The sequence below is a fragment of the Barbus barbus genome, assembly GCF_936440315.1.
Source record: "Barbus barbus genome assembly, chromosome: 25".
Classification (NCBI taxonomy): domain Eukaryota; kingdom Metazoa; phylum Chordata; class Actinopteri; order Cypriniformes; family Cyprinidae; genus Barbus; species Barbus barbus.
Window position 1 is genome coordinate 30,886,547 of NC_136753.1, and position 21,615 is coordinate 30,908,161.

At 41.1% G+C, this 21,615-nt stretch overlaps 2 protein-coding genes across 7 annotated transcripts in view; one reads left to right on the top strand and one right to left on the bottom strand.

Moving 5' to 3' along the window:
• Window positions 1-1,405: 1,405 nt before the first annotated feature.
• On the bottom strand, window positions 1,406-5,962 carry LOC306845028 (FUN14 domain-containing protein 1-like). Of its 3 annotated transcripts, none has more exons than XM_079377530.1 (5): window positions 4,912-5,962; window positions 3,427-3,598; window positions 2,804-2,879; window positions 2,586-2,714; window positions 1,406-2,365 (listed from the first exon to the last, which is right to left on the bottom strand). In XM_079377530.1, exons 1-5 carry the CDS (start codon window positions 4,937-4,939, stop codon window positions 2,288-2,290), a joined length of 483 nt encoding a protein of 160 aa, XP_079233656.1. In that variant the 5' UTR covers window positions 4,940-5,962; the 3' UTR covers window positions 1,406-2,287. The 3 variants fall into 3 exon arrangements, with proteins under 3 accessions (XP_079233656.1, XP_079233655.1, XP_079233657.1); XM_079377529.1 differs by having other exon boundaries at window positions 2,804-2,898; window positions 3,440-3,598; window positions 4,912-5,365; XM_079377531.1 differs by having other exon boundaries at window positions 3,427-3,595; window positions 4,912-5,247.
• The window catches only part of LOC306845025 (lysine-specific demethylase 6A-like), a gene marked incomplete at its 5' end in the record, with an annotated part of 65,500 nt that continues 49,404 nt past the window's right edge, over window positions 5,520-21,615 (top strand). For 3 of the 4 annotated variants that reach the window (XM_079377523.1, XM_079377524.1, XM_079377526.1), the window contains 4 exons: window positions 5,841-6,001; window positions 6,109-6,172; window positions 19,712-19,820; window positions 19,898-19,947. In XM_079377523.1, the coding sequence (XP_079233649.1) occupies window positions 5,841-6,001; window positions 6,109-6,172; window positions 19,712-19,820; window positions 19,898-19,947 (384 nt within the window). Of the gene's footprint in view, window positions 6,002-6,108; window positions 6,173-19,711; window positions 19,821-19,897; window positions 19,948-21,615 lie in introns of all 4 variants that reach the window. The other variant, XM_079377525.1, reaches the window with a different exon arrangement.

A 21,615-nucleotide genomic window follows, 5' to 3' on the forward strand; every position in this document is an offset into this window, starting at 1 on the left:
ACTGGTAACCATCTCAATGTTATTAAATCCCTGCATGTTTCTTTGGTGACGTTTAAATTAGTGTAATTTGATTTCTATAATCTGTAGCCTTACCTCTGCAGGAAAAGCGACTGGTGAATGATTCGCTCGTTCGAGTCGGTTCTGTTCGAGTCAAAAAGCGGTTTCTGTTAATGATTTCGTTCGAATCATTTGCGCAGTTCATGCACAGAGTCATTTGAAGCGATAAAATAACGCAAAATCAACTCACAAAAATGCTGGATAGAGTGGAATATTTACCGACAAAGCATTGGAAACTAGCCTGATCAACACCTGCAGCTTATAAACGACTCGACATCTTCCTAGAAACAGCATAATTACCGTCATATACAACCATTGAATGTTTTTGGAAAACAATATCAAGATCAACAGTTTTAATACCATTTGCTGAATCTGATCTCGAGTATATCATCAGTAATGTATTATCAGTGCCATGTTTGTTTGTTTTATGTACTATGGTATTCTTTGAACCACCTTATAAATACCATATTATATATAAATACTATGGTACATGATTTTGATAACTGAGTAGCATGGTATGGATGTGAATGTTTTGTCTATTATATATTTTCCTATTATGGTAATATTTCTCTTGGAGATGTTTTTGATCATGTATTCAATCTAGCCACATTACTTCCAACCAAATATTTAATAACCTTTGTTTATTTTGGATGTCTTCCTAAACCTAAACTTGTCCCAGTTTTTCCTTTCTTTATACTATTCCTGACATTATGACAATGTGTTGCAGTGACAATAAAAAATAATGTGACCCAGAACAAGGAGAATATTCATTTTTCGAGTGTGTAAAGCAGAAAGATAGAAGCATTGTGAAATGTAAACATGAGAGATTGACGGGCAGAGGCTAGCAACACAAATACAGTCATTCACACCCAGACCGGAGAGTAATCACTGAAACGGCTGTAAACAGATATAATCACTGATATGATAGAAACTTAAGATCATCTAACTGTACTTGACTGTTTTGGGACACCATGAATAAACTAAAATGCACTTTTAACATGCTATCTGTATTTAAAAAGTATATTTAGCTACCACTTGAGTGTACTAGTGAATGAAAGATGGGTTCAAGTGGTAACAAAATGCATTTAAATACAAAGTATGTTAAAAGTGCATTTCAGTTCATATTCCTGGTGTCTCAAAACAGCACAGTCGAGTACACTTAGATGATCTTAAGTTTATCTTCAGAAGTACTACAGGATCATTTTTAGTGTATTAAGTACAAAATTAGTGCGTGAAAATAGAGCACTTTAGGTACATAATGTAAGTGCACTTGTTTTTCACCTGGGAGGGAATTATGGGATTGAGGTGGACTGCAGAGTCAGTCCTGAAGGCCAAGATATTTGGCAATATGAGCATTCAGTATATTCAGGTTTATAAAGTTTGCATTGTGAATGATAGCATGCCAAGCTTGAAGATAGCATCAAAACATTATTCCTGATCAATAAAGAGAGATGAAACACAGCAAAATGTGAAAAGTAAAATCAATGAGAAAAACAAAGTGGAAAAAGACAAATACAAGGGCAACGCAAGAGAAGTATTACTGACATTCATCAAACAGAGACTGAACTGCTCGTTACGCTTTAAACACAACGGGTTTTTTAAATATTAATTGTAAAATGCACTGAATGGATAAACTCATGTTTATTTCCCGGCAGTGAAGCCTCCAGTGACCTCTGACCCCGGTCACAGCGCTAACTAAAGGCTGGAGCGACAGTATAATATCTGGAGGAAACCAATGCTCTTTACAGCTAATGCAGTGGGAAAAAAGGTAAGCAATATTTGACCATAAAATACTGCTGATCTTAACATCAAGATCAAGTCAAACAGTTGAATCAGAAGTCATTTTTATTTACAATGTAAACATTCCTCATAAAGAAACAGCGAGAGAACAAACTAATAAACCTGCGGGCTGACCAATGCGGAAACAAGACATGAAACCCAATGTTTTACCAAACACATGAAAATACAACAGTAACTTCAAGAACAAAACCCTGTACAAGCATTAGCAGAGGATAATCATTCTCCATCTGTTTTGCAGCGGTTTGAGTTTAAGCGCACAGTTCTGTAAAGAATAAGATCAGGTTCTCCTCCATATCATCAAACTCACAAACACTACGTGAGTGAAGCAGCCACGAGTCCTGCCTGGTTAAATGAGTGTACGGCCGCAGACTATCATCAGGTGCATGATGGGAAGACGCTCTTCACAACACCACAGGAAACCCGCTTCAGCTCAAGAAACAAGGCCAAGCAGGAAGCCACCTACAAATCCACTGGAAACGAGGATGTTTTTCTTCACAAACTCAGTGGCCTGAAACACATGGAGGTTTATGAGCTCCTCGTAACAGAAGAGGGCACTGCTACACAGAAAACCGCTTCAGAGCTGCGGGCAAATTAATTATATTACTCCTGTATGGTGTTGAACTACTAAAAAAGGTTAAATTGACTTCTGAAGCAAAGGAAATCTATAAAGTCATGTTCTAGTCATTTGACACAAAGCATTAATTCATACTATTATAAAGTGTTTTTACCTCCTCTATGAACGTGTTGATCTCGGGTGCGGCTTTATTGGCTTTTTTCTTCAGACGTCTCTTTGCTTTGTTAACATCTGTCTCCACTTTCTTCCAGTCAACTTGGACGTAGCCGCTGTGATTGGCTATCTGCAAGACAACAAACCCTTTCAAGTCACATTGTGCCACAATAACATAAGGAAGAGCGAATGGTTTGTTGTTGTGTGTTTGGTTCTGGCCTGTAGCAGCAGAAATCCTCCTCCGACGGCCGTAGCGGCGACCTTCCCCACCCGCTGGAACAGGTAACCCGCACACCTGCGGACCAACACTTCACCTAAATTACATCCAAAACAAGAGGTTTAATAACTGATCGTGAAGAACAGTAGGGCTGCGATGATAAATCGATGCAGAATTGATTCGTGGATGCATTCTGAGCTCTTCCCAATGCATTGCTCCATTCTCTCTGGAATGGATTCGAAGCTTATATTTGAACAGCAGATGGCGCTCTACTCTAGTGTTTATCTGCTGATGAAGAAGAGCGCTTGAGTCTGTAATCTCACCTCGGCTCTGAATGCTTTTATGATGCCAGATTAATGTAAACACAGCCCAATGTGAACACCCTTGTAACTCGCTTCAATCTTGTCAAATCTTATGTTCAAGTGTGTGTAAGGATGTGGAAACGAGCAGAGTACGGCTGTTTCTGAAGCATGCAGCGCCACCTGCTGTTCAATAGTAAGCTCAGATTCCATTCCAGAAAGAATCGCCATGCATTCGGGAAATCTCAGAATCGATACTGAATCATTTCTCGATTCGTGATGCACTGATTTATTCTCCCAGCCCTACAGAAGGGTTGAAGGTGTACCAGCCCGTCGCACCCCCCATCATGATCTGAGTGGCCACGGAGTATTTCTCAGCGATGGGGCCGGAGCTGCTCCCGAACACGGTGCTCCACCACTGCTGCGTCCGAGCGCATGCGGTCAGATCCAGCATCTCGAACGCCTCGTGTTCATCGTCCGGTCCAGGAGACGCCGCTGCTGCAGAAGACATGAAACCACGATTAGACATCTTGACTTAGGGCTGTGCGACATTGACAAAAAAAATTCTTGATATTTTCTGTGATTTTATCGATAATGATAATTAGTGTATTATTGTGCTGGACAGCTGACTCCTAAAGTTTTTGATATTCTTCATATTCTGTGTGATGGTGCTAGAAATTAATCTTTTTCAACGAGTTTTAATAGATTTTTACATTTTATATGGGAATTTTTACTTCTATAAAGCCAGTTTTTCTAAAAGCGTGCATCATCTTTTGATATATTAAACATAAAACGTTTGAAATTATTTAAATAATAAAAAGATTAAAACCGCCAGCAGGTGGCAGCAAGTCCCTGTTAATAAGTGAGTCATTGCGACTGAACCGAATCATTTAAACAGATGATTCATTCAGGAGCGAATCACTCATGTTGCTCAGAGACACAGAACAGTGCTGGAGCTGTGGGCACTACTGTTGTTGGAGAAATGGAGCAAAAGCAGGAAATATGGTGTCGGAAACGCAAGTCTCTTATTTAACTTCTTGTTTACTGAACTGATGTAAAACCTCTAAATCATTTGTAATCACAGGAATTTTAGGAGAACAAACAGCACTCTTTGTTTGATATGAAATAATAGTCCCCTTATCTTGAATTTTGTGATGATTCTAAATGCATTTTATTAGACTGAATACTAGTCTAGACGCTCTGTAGCGTTCAGTTACAGGTTTGCATACCATTTTAAGTTAAGTGTTTATATTTTAAGTTGATTTTTATATTTAGAAAAACTAGTAATTAAATTGAAGTTCGTGCTGTTGATGATGGTAATCTGATCGTAATGTAAAAGGGCTGCCTATAGTTCAGAGCATAACTGAGGTAGAGTTTTATCCTAAGAAAATTAATAATTGAATTTATTTAAAGAAAGAGCCATTTGTTCAGTAGATCCCTGTGTAATTATATAAAAGCAGTTGTATGTTTAGTTTCGCCCTGCTGTACTGAACCCTGTCATGTTTGAGTAGCTTTAGCCTAAAACCAAACATCTACAGCAGACTGAAGAATTACATCAATTCCTTTAACTGTATATGACTGCTGTATTACCCTTATAAAAACTCACAATACTTGATAAGAAGATGATTTTCGGGTGAAATGTGACCAGGGCTGATCAAACTGAAACCAGCTCATTATTCTCGACGAGTGTCGCTTGTTTAACGGGCTCTGTGTGACACACGCGGTGCTCGGTGCTGCAGCTGACTTTAGAGCGCAATACCGGAGATAAACACGTGCTTTAATCCTCATAAACGCGACGGTAAACTGCTCACCTCTGCCGTGTTGTTGTTGTTCCGCCATCTTGGGTGCTGCGTGTGACGTCACGGCGTCAGGTGATGTTGACAGCTGTGAGCGCTCGCGCCGCCTACAGCCACGTCAATGTTTCAAACATTATACAGTATTATGTCCGGTTATAATCCTGCGATGTCATATCCATAACACACACGGACACATAAGCATGCATCTTTCTTCACTTCATTCTCATGAAGATTCATTGCGTTTCAAAGCAAACGCACAGCACTGAATAAACGCGCGGGACTGAAGGCGTTTCTTAAAGGAGCCGGTGACATTAGACTGCAGCGCATCTGCGACACTGTGTTCCAATGAACAGCATCGGGCCTCAGCTGCAGGGCTGTCAGCACAGTTTCCCCATTGTGTGAAAGCCACGCCTCTTTGTTTGCATTTCATAACAACGCTCGGAATCCTCTGTTTGAGGGAATCGCGTTTGCCGCCGAACTTTCCCACGCATCGCGTCAACGCTCGGGCGTTTTGGGTCGCGCGCTCGAACGATCGGTACCTAAAGGACTGGACCACAACAATTTGGGACGAGGCCAGTGACGCGCTCGCGTTCTGCGCAGCGATTGGCTGTCGAGCCCGGGAGGGCGTGGCGACGGCGACGCGTGGGTTCGCCTGTGTGACACAATTACAACAACTTTAATCTGCTGGCGAGCACAACTTTAAGATTGTTTTAATACGTTCCGCGTTTTTAAGCGTGCAGGGCCGCACGCCACGCATCAACGCTGAGCCGCCGCGTCACAGTATATTCCTACAAAACAATGTGAGCCGACGCGCCGCTGGAGGGCCAGCTCAGTTCGCACGGGGTTCAGACTCTGAGGCGCGTTTCACTGGAGAAAAAGTTCGCGTTTATTGTGGCTTTTGGACGCACGGAGCTCGCCTTCCCTCGATTTCGCGGCGCGATTCCATGAAATCGTGCCGAGTGTCGCTCGCCGCCGCCGCCGCTCGACGCCTCAGCGCTGCTGGTGATGAGGAGAAGAAAATGGCGGCGAGAAAAGCGAGCGAACCCGAGGAGGACTCACCGCGGCTGAACGCGCAGGAGAGCGACGCTCTGGCCCGCGTCGACAGGTCGGAGCCGCGGGCGTCTTTTGGCTGCTTTTCATTGTTTCTGAGTGTGAGATGTGTGAGTTGATCCCAAGCCCTGTGTGTGTGTGTGTGTGTGTGTGTGTTCGCAGCTCTCTGTTCGGATACCAGCGGCTTCATGAAGATGGCGTCAGCATGAAGGCCCTGCTCGTAAAGGTAAAGATGCGCGTTTAAATCAACGCTTCACACGCACGCACCCCGGTGCGAAATGACAGCGAAGGCCAGGGTTTCCGAGCGGCGACGCGTCCTTATCTTCTCCTCAGAGCTGCGCGGCTAAGCGTTGAGCTAGCTTAACGCGCTCGATTTGACTCGGAGCGTAGCCGCGATTACACGAGCGTCGCGCGGAGAACTCTGTGGCTAGATTCGCTGGCTTCGCAAGCACAGGTGAACGCGGCGCGTCTGTGTTTATTCTGTAGCTTGCTTGTGGACACGCGGCTGTCAGACAGCGCCTCGCGTCACGGTATGATTTGGGGCTTTATTTCCCTCAGTGACTGAGAGCGGAGCTGACCGCCGCGTCAGAGGAATAATCGCGCTCAGTTGTACTCAGAGACGGTGGTAATGGCTGCTTGGGTCGGCCCAAGATGGCGGGGTGGGGAGGGGTGAGAGCTAGCGCGTTATAATGCAGAAACAGACGCGAATAACGCTGCAGAAAGTGAAGCTAGCATTACTACAGCCTTCCATTCCGAGCCCCGCGAAGGCTTGTGGGTAACCGGCCTCCTGTGAGAACACGGTGTTGTTGTGCAGTCCAGCAGCGAGCTGTAGTGAACACTAGATAGTGGACAAAGACTGAGTGCTGATTCCAGTTAGAAACCCTGTCAAGTGCGCCTGGGCTATACTCGCAGCCATAGACCTGCAGGTATCTGCTGTCCTGCTTTACATCGTGTCTGCTTTTATACACATGACCTCTGACCTCTGGTAATTGGTGTCAGGATTAACAGCATTGATGGGATAGTTCACTGTGACACTCTTTCCTTCAACTTGATTGCATCTGAGCTGGACATCACTGAATCAATGATGAACTGACTTTAATTGGAAACTGAGTGTTTTGAGTTATTGCACACTAGTTTTCCTGTTTAATGCTGTGAAGCTGCTTTGGCTCAAGCTGTATTGTTAAAGTGCAATATAATTAACGGTGACTTGAGTGGAAGTAAGATTTTGGAAAAATGTCTCGTTTTCTTTGTCCATGAGGTCCAGTGTTGTTTTGTATTTTCTGGACAGATGTTCATCAGAACATCATCTCTTGTAAACGATGACAGAATGATCGTTTCTGGATCAATCCTCGTATTGAGCGTGTTTTCAGGTGTCGCTCTCCCATCCTGATATTTCCTCCGCTGCATGGTTCTGTCTGCAGTCGTTATGTTAATTAATGTAATTGGAGTGGTTGTTTTTGATGGACGGGGGTTTGTCTGAATGTCTGCTGTGAGTGAAGCACACTTGAGCTGATTCACTAGAACGCCGTCCAGACGGAGGCGAAGTATCGGTTTATTTCAGCGTTGTGTTGTTGATTATGATACGGGCTGTTGTTTATTTTAACAGACGACTTGCGTCTCTTGATCTGAATTGCATTTCCATGTTAATATGTGTTGGACTGATCAATAACCCAGTTTATCGATTTCAAGCACGCATGCACTGCTTTATAAATGCATAAATGTTCATGGCCCTCCGTCTCAGATCTCTATAATGTTCTGATCTGCAGTACATGTTCATGCAGGCTTGAATGTGGATGGTTTAAGTTAGCTTGTGATCTGTTATTTGTTTAAAGTCGTCACCGTTGTCTGTATCATTTACGTCAAATGGAGATGTCACTTTCATTTGTCTTCCTTGTTTCTGTGTCAGTGATAGAGAATAAAGAAAAACCTTGAAGAGCAATTAAGGGGCAATTAACCATGCAAGCTTCAAAGGCAAGTTAAAGATGTGAGCGGTTGATTGGGCTGAATGAAGACTGAATGCACTCCTGTACAGCAGGTGGCGCTGCTCGATCGGCGAGAGAAACGCAGCGATGCTCCTGTGTGTTGGGTTTATGTCTGAACTGCATGAAATGTGTTTTCATGTTCAAAGCTGTGATTGAACGGATCGTACGGACCAGGCCTCACGGTTCGGCATGCATGTGATCCGTGGATTAATTGCTAAGTTTGACCATAATGGAGTGTTTACACACGCAAGCGATTTTAAACCATTCCAGCGAACGTAAAGGTGGAATGGACCTCGATTCGTTACTCGTGCGTTGTTTTCTATGTTCACCGCATGCACATGAATACGTAACGCCAAACTGAACCCTGCTGATTATGCTGGGGTCGACAATATAATTGGCCCGGTGGCCCGGACGTACTTTTAAAACCGTCAGGGCCACCAGATCGCTCCAACCACTAGCCCGGTGGGGCCAGTAAAAATAATGCCTCGATTAAAAAAAGTCTAATTTCACATTAATTACCTGTGGTTCTGTGTTTTGATTTCTGTTAAATCGTCTCGGTAACCACCGCTAACACGTTACGTGATCCCGACAGCCTTACGCTCCGTCTGCACCGCCACCGCCTTGCTCGCTCCCGCGGTTACGCGCGCAAACTGCACACTGCTGCTCAGCACCTACCTATAGCTACTATTAAGCTAGGCTACATGTTTCTGAAACCCCCATCACCCGGCCAAACGCCAGGTAAAAAAGAGAAGGCAAGGAAGAGAAAATCACCAGAGGAATTGAGGGAAAGCGAAAGGGAATACGAAAAGAAAAGGCAGAGAAAGTTTTAGCCCCAGTGGCGAGACCTCTGGAATTGGCTGGGCTTAGGGGTGTGCGATATGACGATTTTTGATCGTGGACGATAAAAATGTCTCCACGATCTGCTTTTGAAGAAATATGGTAGTATCGTGCTACAGCACACATTCTGTCAAATACAGTTCTGGCCTCCGTCTCTATATACTGTACAACACCACATACAGCAGCAGAGTTACTCTGACAGGACACTGCACTTATTCACGATCGCAAAAGTACATTATTTGCACACAAGCCTTGCTGGTTAAATGTTTAATTCGCGCGCTGGTCTGCTTTTTCTGAGCGCATACACCTGAAGCACGCGCGCTAAAAAGCCTGTCTAACAGCGCCTGATTACTCAACTAACTTATCTTTTGCGCTAATACTGTCAAAACACACAAGGTTTACATACAGACTCAGTTGGTTATCTCTAAAATAAAAGTAAATAGTTAAGAGAGAAACAGATGCGTGACTGTATATTAGATGCGTGCAGCTCTTAAAGGGACAGGACACTAAACATGTTGTCGACTGTCATTAAAGGGATAGTTCACCCTAAAATTTAATTTCTGTCATTATTTACTCACTCACATGTTTCCCAAACCTCTATTAATTTCTTGTGCTGAACACAAAAGAAGATATTTTGAAGAATGAGGGTAACCAAACAGTTGCTGGTCCACATTGGCTTTGATAGAAAGAACAATCCTGTGGAAGTCACTGAGGACCAGCAGCTGATTGGTTTTCCACCTTCTTCAAAATAGCATTTATGTTCAGCAGAAGAAAGAAACTCATTCAGGTTTAAAACAACTTTTGAGTAAATGATGGTATAAAAATAAAACATTATGACAGAATTGACAGACAGATGACAGAATATTTATTTTTGGGGGAACTATTCATTTAACGTTAACAAAACAACAAACGCAAAGAGAAAAATCACTCACTATTCTTGACTGAAAAACTTTAATACAGTTGCTTTAGGAATCAGTCTATCTAGTGTTTTATTTTTATATTTGTTCATTCAATTTCATTGAATGCTCTGCTAAATACACCTATTGTACCTGAAAATAAAGCACTGTTTGTTTCATTTGTATATTATGTGTATTTGTAATGTGTATCTTTGTTCTTATTTTTTAATAAGAAAGATAGAATGATGACAGATTTTTTATCTTCGCCCACTTTGGCCTAAATATCTGCCATGTCTTTTTTTTTTTGTTTTTTGTTACCTTGAAAGGCTTTGTCTTTCTAGTTTGGCTGTAATGCTCAGACAACTTGTAAAACCAACATGACAAAGAATCGTGATAAAACCGTGAATCGTGATATTTCAAAAAAAAAATAAAAAATCGTGATATGATATTTTTCCCATATCGCCCACCCCTAGCTGGGCTACGATCAAGAAAAAAAGAGGTTTACTGTGAGCTCTGCAGATCAATGCCCACATATGCAGACAAGTAAGTTAGAGAAAAGTTAACGTGTATGAAACCTATGGTATGAACATAATATAATGAATTGCTGTGTGACTACGGAGAATGAATCCTATGCAATAGGTTTATTTGCACTCGTTTCATGTTTTTGCATGTTTTGCTGCACTTTGCATTAAACCTACCTTAAAAAAAATAAATGCTATTCATGTTGTTCAAGCAAACTGTTCTTTTTCGTGATTATTGGGATCAATACCCGACGCGTTGACCTGGGCCAGTGAACTTCAAAAGACAATGGCAAATTTCCCTTATTGTCTACCCCTGTTATGGCAAAAATCATAATCACAGTTATTTTGGCCAATATTGCAATCACGATTATTTATGGATTTATATTATGAGTGGGCCATATGACCAAAACTTTGTGATTTAAAGATAGTGATATACCAAATACATATTTTCTGTAAATAAGTTTGCTATGACATCTACATTTTAGAGACCAGTGAAATTTCACAATTCTCAACATCAGAGCAGAGTACTAGGGTATAATATTAATAAAAAACAAACAAACAAATATCCTCAATTATAAAAAATAAATAATTAAACTGTCAGTAATAAAAAAAAAAAAGCAAAGGACAAATACAATAGAATAAAAAGATACAAATGAAACAATCTGTGCTTGAAGGGTGTTTTAAGGGTAATGCAAGTCTAAAGTATTCAGTTAACAGCCTACTACAGAAATGAATAATCAGATGTAAAATAAAACGGCTTTGTCTTCACTGTAATTAAACTTTCTTTGTTTCTTGTCTACAAAAGTCCTTCAGTCAAGAGCAGTGTGTGATTTTTGTCTTTTGTTTGGTTATTAAGCATAAAGTCGCTGCAGGAATAAGCCTGCTGTCACTTTAAGAGCATGAACAGCGTAAGTTTCATGCTTTTACAAACAAGAATAAATCTAATCAACTTTAAGAAATCAAGCACGTCCCATTTTGCAAAAGTGACCAGATTTACTGATTTGCATGTGAAATTTTTATTTTTTTTGGAGGAATGGAAGAGCACCGCTGGAGAGGGGGCGGAATTTGGATGCCGTCCAGGCCGCTCCGCTTAGATTTTGCTTTTATTTACTTTTTACTTTTACTTTCTTCACATTTTACATCGGCACTGTTCACTTATGACAGAGAAACACTTTTGGACATTGGAAACCGCTGCAGTAACCTGTTCCAGGACACCTTATCCACGACTCCATCGTGGCCACTGGAGATTCTTCGGAACACGGAGATACACAATAACCCCCCGAGGCGACGGATCAAGAAACGCTGCGGGAGATGCGCTGGATTCGAGACAGACTCAGGAAAAGGGCTCATAGTCCTCCTCTTCCGAGCATTCTGCTCACAAATGTCCAATCCTTGGAGAATAAGATGGACGATCTTAGAGCCAGGATTAGTTTCCAACGGGACATAAGGGACTGTAACATCCTTTGTTTGTCAGAAACATGGCTCTCGTCCTCGGTCCCGGACACTGCTGTAATGCCGAGTGATAACTTCTCTGTCTTTCAGACGGACAGAACAGCAGAGGCCGGTAAATCCAGGGGTGGAGGAGTGTGTTTCATGATTAACAAGAAATGGTGTGATCCCAGGAATATCTCCATTCTGTCGCATTCCTGCTCGCCTCATCTGGAACATCTTTCCATTATTTGCCGCCCATTTTATCTGCCCCGGGAGTTTTCATCGATCATTGTTACTGCTGTGTACATTCCACCACAGGCGGACACCGGCTTGGCTTTGTCTAAGCTTCACGATGTGCTCAGCGGCTACATTAACAAACATCCTGGCGCTGCCTTCATCATCGCGGGGGACTTTAACAAAGCAGGTCATGCCGAACTTTTATCAACATTTATCCTGTCCAACTAGAGGACCAAATACACTGGATCACTGCTACTCTGTTTAAGAATGCCTACAAAGCCCGCTCACTACCAGGCTTTTGGCAAATCGGACCATTTTCCTCACACTGGAATATAAACACAGGCTCGTTCAGGAACCTCCGGTGCAGAGAGTAGTGACGCGCTGGTCCTCCCACTCAGAGGCTATGCTGCAGGCGGCTCTTGATGACGTCGACTGGGACATGTTCCGGGCGAATTCTTCTGTCGTCAGCGAGTTCACGGATGTAGCATTAAGCTTTGTAAACACGCTAACAGAGCAAACTACAGAAACAATAACAATAAGGACATTCTCCAACCAGAAACCGTGGGTGGACAGAACAATCCGTGCTGCGGTTAACACACGCACTGCCGCTTACAATGAGGCTCTTCTGACCGGGAATATGAGCGAGTACAAAGCATCGTGCTATGCTCTCCGACGCGCAGTAAGAGCTGCTAAACACAGATACAGAGAGAGAATTGAGTCTCATTTCCAGCTCAATGACTCTCGACGGATGTGGCAGGGACTGAGGACCATCTGTGCCATCGGAAACAAATCCTCCGCGGAGGTGAGAGCAGATCCGTTGCTGGCCGACGAGTTAAACATCTTCTACGGCCGCTTCGATTGCAACGGCGGCGGCGTGTCTCTGATGTCCAGCGCGTCAGGAAGCAGCAGGCAGAGCAGCGATGATCCTGTAATCACCGTGTTGGAGGATGAGGTTCGGAGGGCGCTAAAGAAAGTGAACGTCAGGAAAGCAGCCAGACCTGATGGGATAACCGGCCGTGTTCTGAGGTCCTGCGCCGATCAGCTCGCTGGTTTGTTCACTTCCATCTTTAATGAGTCCCTTGCTACCTCCGTGGTTCCCACCTCATTTAAAAAATCCATCATTATCCCTGTGCCAAAGAACAATAAACCCTCTTGCCTGAATGACTATCGCCCAGTTGCCCTCACATCTATAGTCATGAAGGTTTTTGAGAGACTTGTAAAGAGCCACATTTGCTCCTCCATCCCTGATACTTTGGACCCTCTTCAGTTTGCCTATCGCCCAAATAGATCCACGGACAATGCCATCTCTCATGCCCTCCACTCTTCCCTCACACACTTGGACAGCAACAATGGGAATTATGCAAGGCTGCTATTCATTGACTATAGCTCAGCTTTCAACACTATAGTCCCCATCAAGCTGGCATCTAAACTCACAGACCTCGGCCTAAACTCCTCACTCTGTGACTGGATTCAAGACTTCCTCACCGGCAGACCTCAAGGGGTGAAAGTTGGCCAGTTCACCTCAAACTCCATCACTCTGAACATAGGAGCCCCACAGGGCTGTGTCCCGAGTCCCCTGCTCTACTCTCTCTACACGCATGACTGCGTGTCCTCTCACAGCTCCACATCTATTATCAAATTCGCTGATGATACTGTGGTTCTGGGCCTCATCTCCAACAACGATGAGACCGCATACTTGGATGAGGTAGAGAGACTCACATCATGGTGCCAGGACAACTGTCTCTCTCTGAATGTGAGCAAAACTAAAGAGCTGATCATGGACTTTAGGAAGAGACAGCAGCAGCCCTACACTCCTCTTATGATCAGTGGGACCCCTGTGGAGAGGGTGAGTAGCTTCAAGTACCTCGGTGTAAACATCTCCGAGAACCTGACTTGGACTACACACATCCAAACACAGGTTAAGAAAGCCAGGCAAAGACTGTACCATCTGCGACAGCTGAGGAAATTCAGGGTCTCACCAGCAATCCTGAAAACTTTCTATTCAGGGACCATAGAAAGTGTATTGACTCAGTGCATCTCAGTGTGGTATGGAAACAGCTCCAATCAGGACTGCAAAGCACTACAGAGAGTTGTGCGCTTAGCTGAGCGCATCTCAGGGTCTGCTCTCCCCTCTCTGCAGGACATCTACCTCAAACGCTGCAAAAATAGAGCTGTCAAAATAATCAAGGACTCTAATCACCCTGGTAACCGTCTATTCACTTTGCTTCCATCTGGTAAGCGCTTCCGTAGCCTGATGGCAAAAACTGAGAGACTTAGGAGGAGCTTCTTCCCCCAGGCCATCAGGCTCCTAAACTCTAACTCTGTGTCATAACATCACTTGACTCCGTGTAAATATCACCAGATCAATAAGCTTCAGAATTGTTTTACCTCATATTGCTGCTATTTACATACCCTGGACAACTTTTTGCACATTCTTTTGCACATTCCTGTTATATTACTATTTATGTCAACAAACATACTGACCTCCACATTTATATTTATTTTTATCTTTTATTTTTATTTTTTTTCTACTTTTCTTTTTCTTAATATTTATGTACATTCGGTGTTTTGTATTCTATATAACTGCACTGTCCTTGGAGCGGACCTGACCTACATTTCACTGCTGGTTATACTCTGTATAACTGTGTGTGTGACGAATACAGATCTTGAGAATGTTAAACAAAGGAATTAAGCTATACGAAAAGTACTATAATGATTGCTTTTATATTATTAGTAATAGAAAGGCAAACATTATAATACTTTCTCGTTTGCCATCAGCATTCAGCAAATACGCATTTATATAATTTAAACAAATCTTTGAATGACTACTGAATAATTTCACAAACCCTGCAGACGAATGCAGCTGTGAGATCTTGTGAAGTGTGTATTTACTGCATGATCGCGTGTTCTCTGCGAGACGAACCGAACTGAGAATTGAATGCAAACAGGAGCGTTCAGCTTCACAAAATGTAACTCGTGATTTCAAACTATGCTGCACATTATTTGCCCGCTATCATATCCATGTCATTTTCACTGTGTGCTGTTCGTAACGTGAGTGTTACCTTGGCTTTAGTTGAGAAAATATGATTCAGTACACACAAACGTCCCAGAATGCCGAGTGCCCTGTTGCTTACAGCGTTTACTTCCTATTTAATTATATTGGTATTAAATATTTATGTATTTGTGTAAAATTCTTTGTCATCTAAAGTGTTTATTTTACATCTTTATTTTTTTTATATTTTTTCACATTTCTTAAATTTTAATTAAAATAAAATGATATCGGCCACCCTGCTTTCCAAGATTTTCAGCATCGGCTGTCATAAAACCAATATTGATCGACCACTACTTTGAACGGTCAACGTTTTTTGCATTTATGATCTATTTTCTAGCTGAGAAACACCTGAATGTTTGAAACGTTGACTGAATGCTACGGCATCACATGCAGCCGCGTGCCGTTCTCTGCTGTGATTTGTGTTTTGTCGGCAGTGCACCTGCTCTAATTGTTGTAGATGTGTGCAGAATGGTTTTCTCGTGGTCTCCGGGCTCATAGGAGGAAACTGCGAGTGTCCTGCCAAGCAGCTTGAGGTCAGCCGGTGACTCTCGGGGAATGTTGGATCAGACGTTCTGCCGTGTCGGTGCTGAGCAGAACCAAAATAACAGCTCTCCATACAGACACTGAACCATGTGACCTGTGTCGTCATCTACCTTTCTCTCATTACTGCTGGTTTGAGATCGTTAGTGCTTGTTTAACGCAGCTCGGCCATCGGAGACGTGCTGTCTGGAGCGGGCCGGTTTGATGTTTAGCAGGGCTTGAAGGTGAAGGACTCGTTTTATATCTGGTGGGGTCACAGGTCAAACGTGATGTCGTGTTCACTGCTTAAAGGGACAGTTCACCCAAAAATTATCGTTCTGTCATCATTCACTCACCCTCATGTTGTTCAAACCGTTATGACTTTATTTTTCTGTGGAACACAGTGTTTTGATGTGTTTTTGTCGTCTGGCTCTCAACATTCTTCAAAAATCTTCTATTTGGTCATGAAGGTTTGATCGGCATGAGGGCGAGGAAATGATGTCAGAACTGTTTTTATTGGTCACAGATGGTGGGAACCGGGTCTATTACCAACCAGCGGCTTGTTTTAGCAGGTGTATCTCACACTCTTGTGCTTTACTCAGACTAATTGAAACTAGGGATGCACCGAATGGTCGTCAGATGAAATTACTTTAGTATACCTTCATGGATTTTAAGGTGTTTTATAAATAAATTATTGATTAATTGAAATAACTGTTTTCTATGTGAATATGTGTTAAAGTATAATTTATTTCTGTGATCTGCAGCTGTATTTTCAGCATCATTACTCCAGTCTTCAGTGTCACATGATCTTCAGAAATCATAATAATATACTGATTTACTGATCAAAGTGTCCAGTTTTCCTTTTTTGTCTTTTAGCCAATTCCCTGCCTGATTCAAGAAGGGGATCTCAAAAATGTCCAAAAAATATTTTAATTTTACTTATTCATTTTAAATTAAATTTGTGCTTTGTTGGTATAAAATCAGCTAGACTGTTAAAAACTGTTCAGTCTTAAATATTTTTTAATTGCTGTTCTGTAATAGATTTTTTTTTTTGAATAGCAAGACAAAATGGTAAAAAGCAAATTTTGGCTATTTAATTTATGCAATGGTGAATAAACTGGCAGAATATGTGGGGAAAAAATGTGAAAACCCATGTTCGGTATTCGGCCTTGAGCCCAGAGATTCATTTTGTTCGGCTTCGCCAAGAATGTTCATTTCGGCGCATCCCTGATTGAAACGCTGGTGTTTGTTTGAATTGCTTTTGCTGTAATGTACACATTCTCTCCATTTGTGATATTGGCATAATTAGCTGTTTTTGAGGTCATAAGCATCTGCTGAGCGCTGTGTCTGATAAACTCAATTGTAACCTGTCACTTACAAAATATGGAGACTGGCCTGTTGATGTCTTTTTCTTCCCAGTGAATTAAATATTGTGTAAAGTAAGTTTGTTTCAGTCAAGCTGGTCTTGTTTGTGACCACTGACGGACATCACCCTCATGACTGTTTTCAGATCTTCATGGCTTTAATGGCATCCTAGTGTTCATCTGTGTTTGTGAATGTCCAGATGTAAACAGTGGACTATTAACTCAATCTCACGTTCTGTCTGTTGTTCATGGATGTTGAGGGATAAAGTGCGATTATTGGCTGGATCGTTGCTTCGGAGTGGCGGTGGTGTGAGAGGACATCGTGAGGACATCGTGTCATAAACGTCATCTCTGGAGTTTCCCGGAGCTGAAGAAAGTGTTTAAGTGACAAGGATATCTGAGCAGGTTAATCATTGACGGGTCGTGATTCTCGTTCTCGTGAGTCCTGGTGAACGATGATGGTGAAATAGAAACCACATTTCTAGTTAGTTTACTGGAGGTTGAGAATGATTGACAGGCCGATGATGGGTCAGTCTTGAGCGTCGCAGTGGTGGTGTTCACTTTTTCTAGATGGATCGCTAGTCTGAAGTGTTTTTGTTTTCCTGGTTTACTGACGTCTTGTGAAATAGCGAATTTCTAATCTTCGCTGCTGAGAATAACAAACAGTGGCGGAGCTAGAGTTGTATACATGGGGTGGCCAGGGGGTGGTCAAGGCTAATTCAGGGGGTCCATGGACCATGACACAAAATCAGTGTATAACTCCAACCTGGCATAAAAAAAGCATGAATAAATCCTACAATTGCTAATTACTTCACATTACCACACATTAGCTATACATTCCTACCTTAACTTCAAATGTTAGTCTATTGAAACCTATTTCTCTTAATTGTATCAGCTCATTAACCAGTGGCTGGAGCAGCCTGGAGTGAGAATTATTCATGATTAATTAACAAGCCTGTCATTAACACTACCAGTCAAAAGTTTTTAAAACAGTAAGATTTATGTTTTTTAATTCTCTTCTGCTCATCAAGCCTGAATTTATTTGATCCAAAACACAGCAAAAGCAGTAATATTGTGAAATATGTTTACTATTTAAATAACTGCTTTCTATTTGAATATATTTTAAAATGTAATTTATTCCTGTGATTTCAAAGCTGAATTTTTAGCTCAAAAAACATTTTTTATTATTATTATTATTATTATTATGTTGAAAACAGTCGAGTAGAATTTTTCAGGTTTCTTTGAATAGAAAGTTCAGAAGAACAGCATTTATCTGAAATAGAAATATTTTGTAACATTATAAATGTCTTTATCATCGTTGCTAAATAAAAGTATTAATTTCTATAATACCCCCCCCCCCCCCACAAAACAATTAAATAAATAAATAAAAATAATTATACTGACTCCAAGCTAAAATAAAAAAAAATGTATTTCAGATAAATGCTAATCTTTTGATCTTTGTATTCATTAAAATAATCCTGAAAAAAATTACTCAATTGTTTTAAATATTTATAATAATGATAATAATAATAATAATAATAATAATGTTTGTTGATCAGTAAATCAGTATATTATTATGATTTCTGAAGATCATGTGACACTGAAGACTGCAGTAATGATGCTGGAAATACAGCTGCAGATCACAGAAATACATTACAGTTTAACACATATTCACATAGAAAACAGCTGCTTTACATAGTAAACATATTTCACAATATTACTGCTTTTGCTGTATTTTGGATCAAATAAATGCAGGCTTGATGAGCAGAAGAGACTTCTTCAAAAACTTTAAAAATCTTACTGTTCAGAAACGTTTGACTGGTAATGTACACTTTATTTTCTTATTTTTTCTAAACTAAACTATTGTTAAGGTTAAAGTAACAATTGGTTTGTATACAAGTTCATATTAGACTATTTTTATAATAACGTAATATCTATTCATTATTATTAATTATAATTTAAAAAAAGAGCAATTGAGTAAATATTTAAATGTATTTTTTGCAAAATTCTCTCAATTTTATGGACACTGTGTGGATTTTCTTTTATGTGACAATGTTTTCTAGCTGCTATCTTTCCGCGGTTGAAACGCTCACTGAGTGATTACATGAGACACTATATATTCAGTAAGTTGTAGTGTATCTTTCAACATGGATCGGATGTTCATTCAATGTTTACTTCATGCTGATAAGAACGCGCTCCTGCTTCGCTTGAACTTAAAAAGCAGGAGCGTGCATGATCCGTCACGCCGGCCACTGAACAGCCCCAAAACTGTTTTTATTGTTTGAAATTCTTAATAAAACTAACAGACTTTGAACGCTGAGACTTTGTTTCGTGTTATTATAAGTGAGCTGTTGGGTCGTTGTCTATGTCCTCTCTGCTCTGATGTTTCTCTCTGTGGCGCGAGAGCGTGCGCGTAAGAGGCTGGAAATAGACGAGACAAGCGCGACGCCGAACACCAAACGCGTCACATCCTTGAGTTCCAGGCTAAAATAAACGCTTATTTCAGTACGATTAAACAAAGAAAATGAAATCGGAGCATATTAATTTTTGGGGTGTCCAGGGTGGCCGATCCGATGTCAGGGGTGTCCCTCCGGCTCCGCCACTGATAACAAGAAGAATAAACGTAAAATGTAATGTCTCATTTGAGTTAGGTTTTCTTAAGACATAAAGGTTTGTGTTTAGGATTCAAGATTAGTTTATTTGTCCCTAAGGAAATTTGTCTTGGACATAAGGTCTGCCACATACAAGAATACATAGAATTATAATACAATAACAACAAACAAAAAACAGACATAAGTGCCTTTAATACCTACATAACATAAATGCTACACTATTCTTCATGTTTTAGCTTGAGAATGATGTATTTGCTTCTCGTGTGTGTGTGTGTGTGTGTGTGATGGTAATGCTGAATGTGTTCCTCACTCAGGCTGTTCGCTGCTATGAGTCTCTCATCCTGAAAGCTGAAGGAAAAGTGGATCCCGAGTTCTTCTGCCAGCTGGGTCATTTCAATCTCTTACTGGAGGAGTATCCGAAAGGTGCTGAGAAGCTCTTCTGTTCTGATCCACTAACATGACCCAAAGCTTCTCCTAACACGCGTGTCTTTGTATTTCAGCGTTATCAGCATACCAGCGGTACTACAGTTTACAATCAGACTACTGGAAGGTGAGCAGCCGATGAAGATGAATACAAACATAAGTGTGTGTTTGTTTGTTTGTGTGTGTGTGTTTCTTTTACTGGTAGACCGATATATCATCCAATATTTGGCACTTTTTAAATATCTGCATCGGCCGATAAGTTTTTCTGTTTGGATATGTTCGAGACTTTTATTTTGACGGCACACAGCGCTCACATCTCCCTCTTCGTTGTTCGCTGTCGTCGCTGTCTAATAATCAGATAGAATGGTAAAGAAAGGAATTAAAAGCTATACAAAAAAGTACTATAATGATTGCTTTTATATTATCAGTTATAGAAAGGCAAATATTCTAATACTTTCTCGTCAGCATTCAGCAAATACACATTATATCGCAGTGTTTCGCACAGCCTTGCACTCTGTTTGTGGCGGCAGTCCCTGCACACAACGCTGTACACCAAGCAGAGCTCCGCTCACAAACACTGCTTTATCAGGCACTGCATGCAAGATCAAATAAAAAGGGTATTCAAAACGTTCTGAAGACAGTCGGCTTCCTTCTGAAATACAGTGATATAAGAACACTCGCGCCAGATTTAGATTTTTAAACGTGCAGTGCTCATGTTTATTCAACAAAATCAAAGCCTTTTGGAAAATCTATTTGTGGCGGTCAGTTTTGATATTGTGGCAAGTGAGAATTTTTCTTGCCTTACCGGACAACTAATCCGATTAAAACAATTAGGGAAGCACGGAAATTTATGTGAGAATGATTCTGATTTTATTACTTTTGGTGTAAACTGTGATTGTTAATGGATAATATTGACAGGAACAAGATTGCGCCATACTCACGCAGCCTGTCTGTATTGAATCAATCTAATGGAGAAATCAAAACAAATAAACTCAGCTGCACACACAAGAAACATACTGCGGCAAAAAGGTACTTTATATGTTTATAACATGCGTCACGACCAAGAGAGTGCAGTTTTTATACAAGAGTTCAAACGGGTAGTTAATATACAGTACAATATTGTCAGTGTTGACATTTGGTTCATGAAAACAGTTCCAAACAAAGATCACAACAGAGCAGTCACTCATCTCCGAGCTGTACACAGCAGTGTTTCGTTACTGAATGATTCAGTGTGTTTGAACTACTCATTTGAGTCAGTGATTCAGTGTGTTTGAACTACTCATTTGAGTCAGTGATTCAGTGTGTTTGAGCTACTCATTTGAGTCAGTGATTCAGTGTGTTTGAACTACTCATTTGAGTCAGTGATTCAGTGTGTTTGAGCTACTCATATGAGTCAGTGATTCAGTGTGTTTGAACTACTCATTTGAGTCAGTGATTCAGTGTGTTTGAGCTACTCATTTGAGTCAGTGATTCAGTGTGTTTGAACTACTCATTTGAGTCAGTGATTCAGTGTGTTTGAGCTACTCATTTGAGTCAGTGATTCAGTGTGTTTGAACTACTCATTTGAGTCAGTGATTCAGTGTGTTTGAGCTACTCATATGAGTCAGTGATTCAGTGTGTTTGAACTACTCATTTGAGTCAGTGATTCAGTGTGTTTGAGTTACTCATTTGAGTCAGTGATTCAGTGTGTTTGAACTACTCATTTGAGTCAGTGATTCAGTGTGTTTGAGTTACTCATTTGAGTCAGTGATTCAGTGTGTTTGAACTACTCATTTGAGTCAGTGATTCAGTGTGT

Coding starts and splice junctions, on each gene's coding strand:
- LOC306845028 (XM_079377529.1), bottom strand. CDS start 4,939: ATGGCGGAACAACAACAACACGGCAGAG. Junction 2,899..3,439: donor CACTCAGATCATGATGGGGG/GTGCGACGGGCT, acceptor GATGTAATTTAG/GTGAAGTGTTGGTCCGCAGG. Junction 2,715..2,803: donor GAGGATTTCTGCTGCTACAG/GCCAGAACCAAA, acceptor GTTGTCTTGCAG/ATAGCCAATCACAGCGGCTA.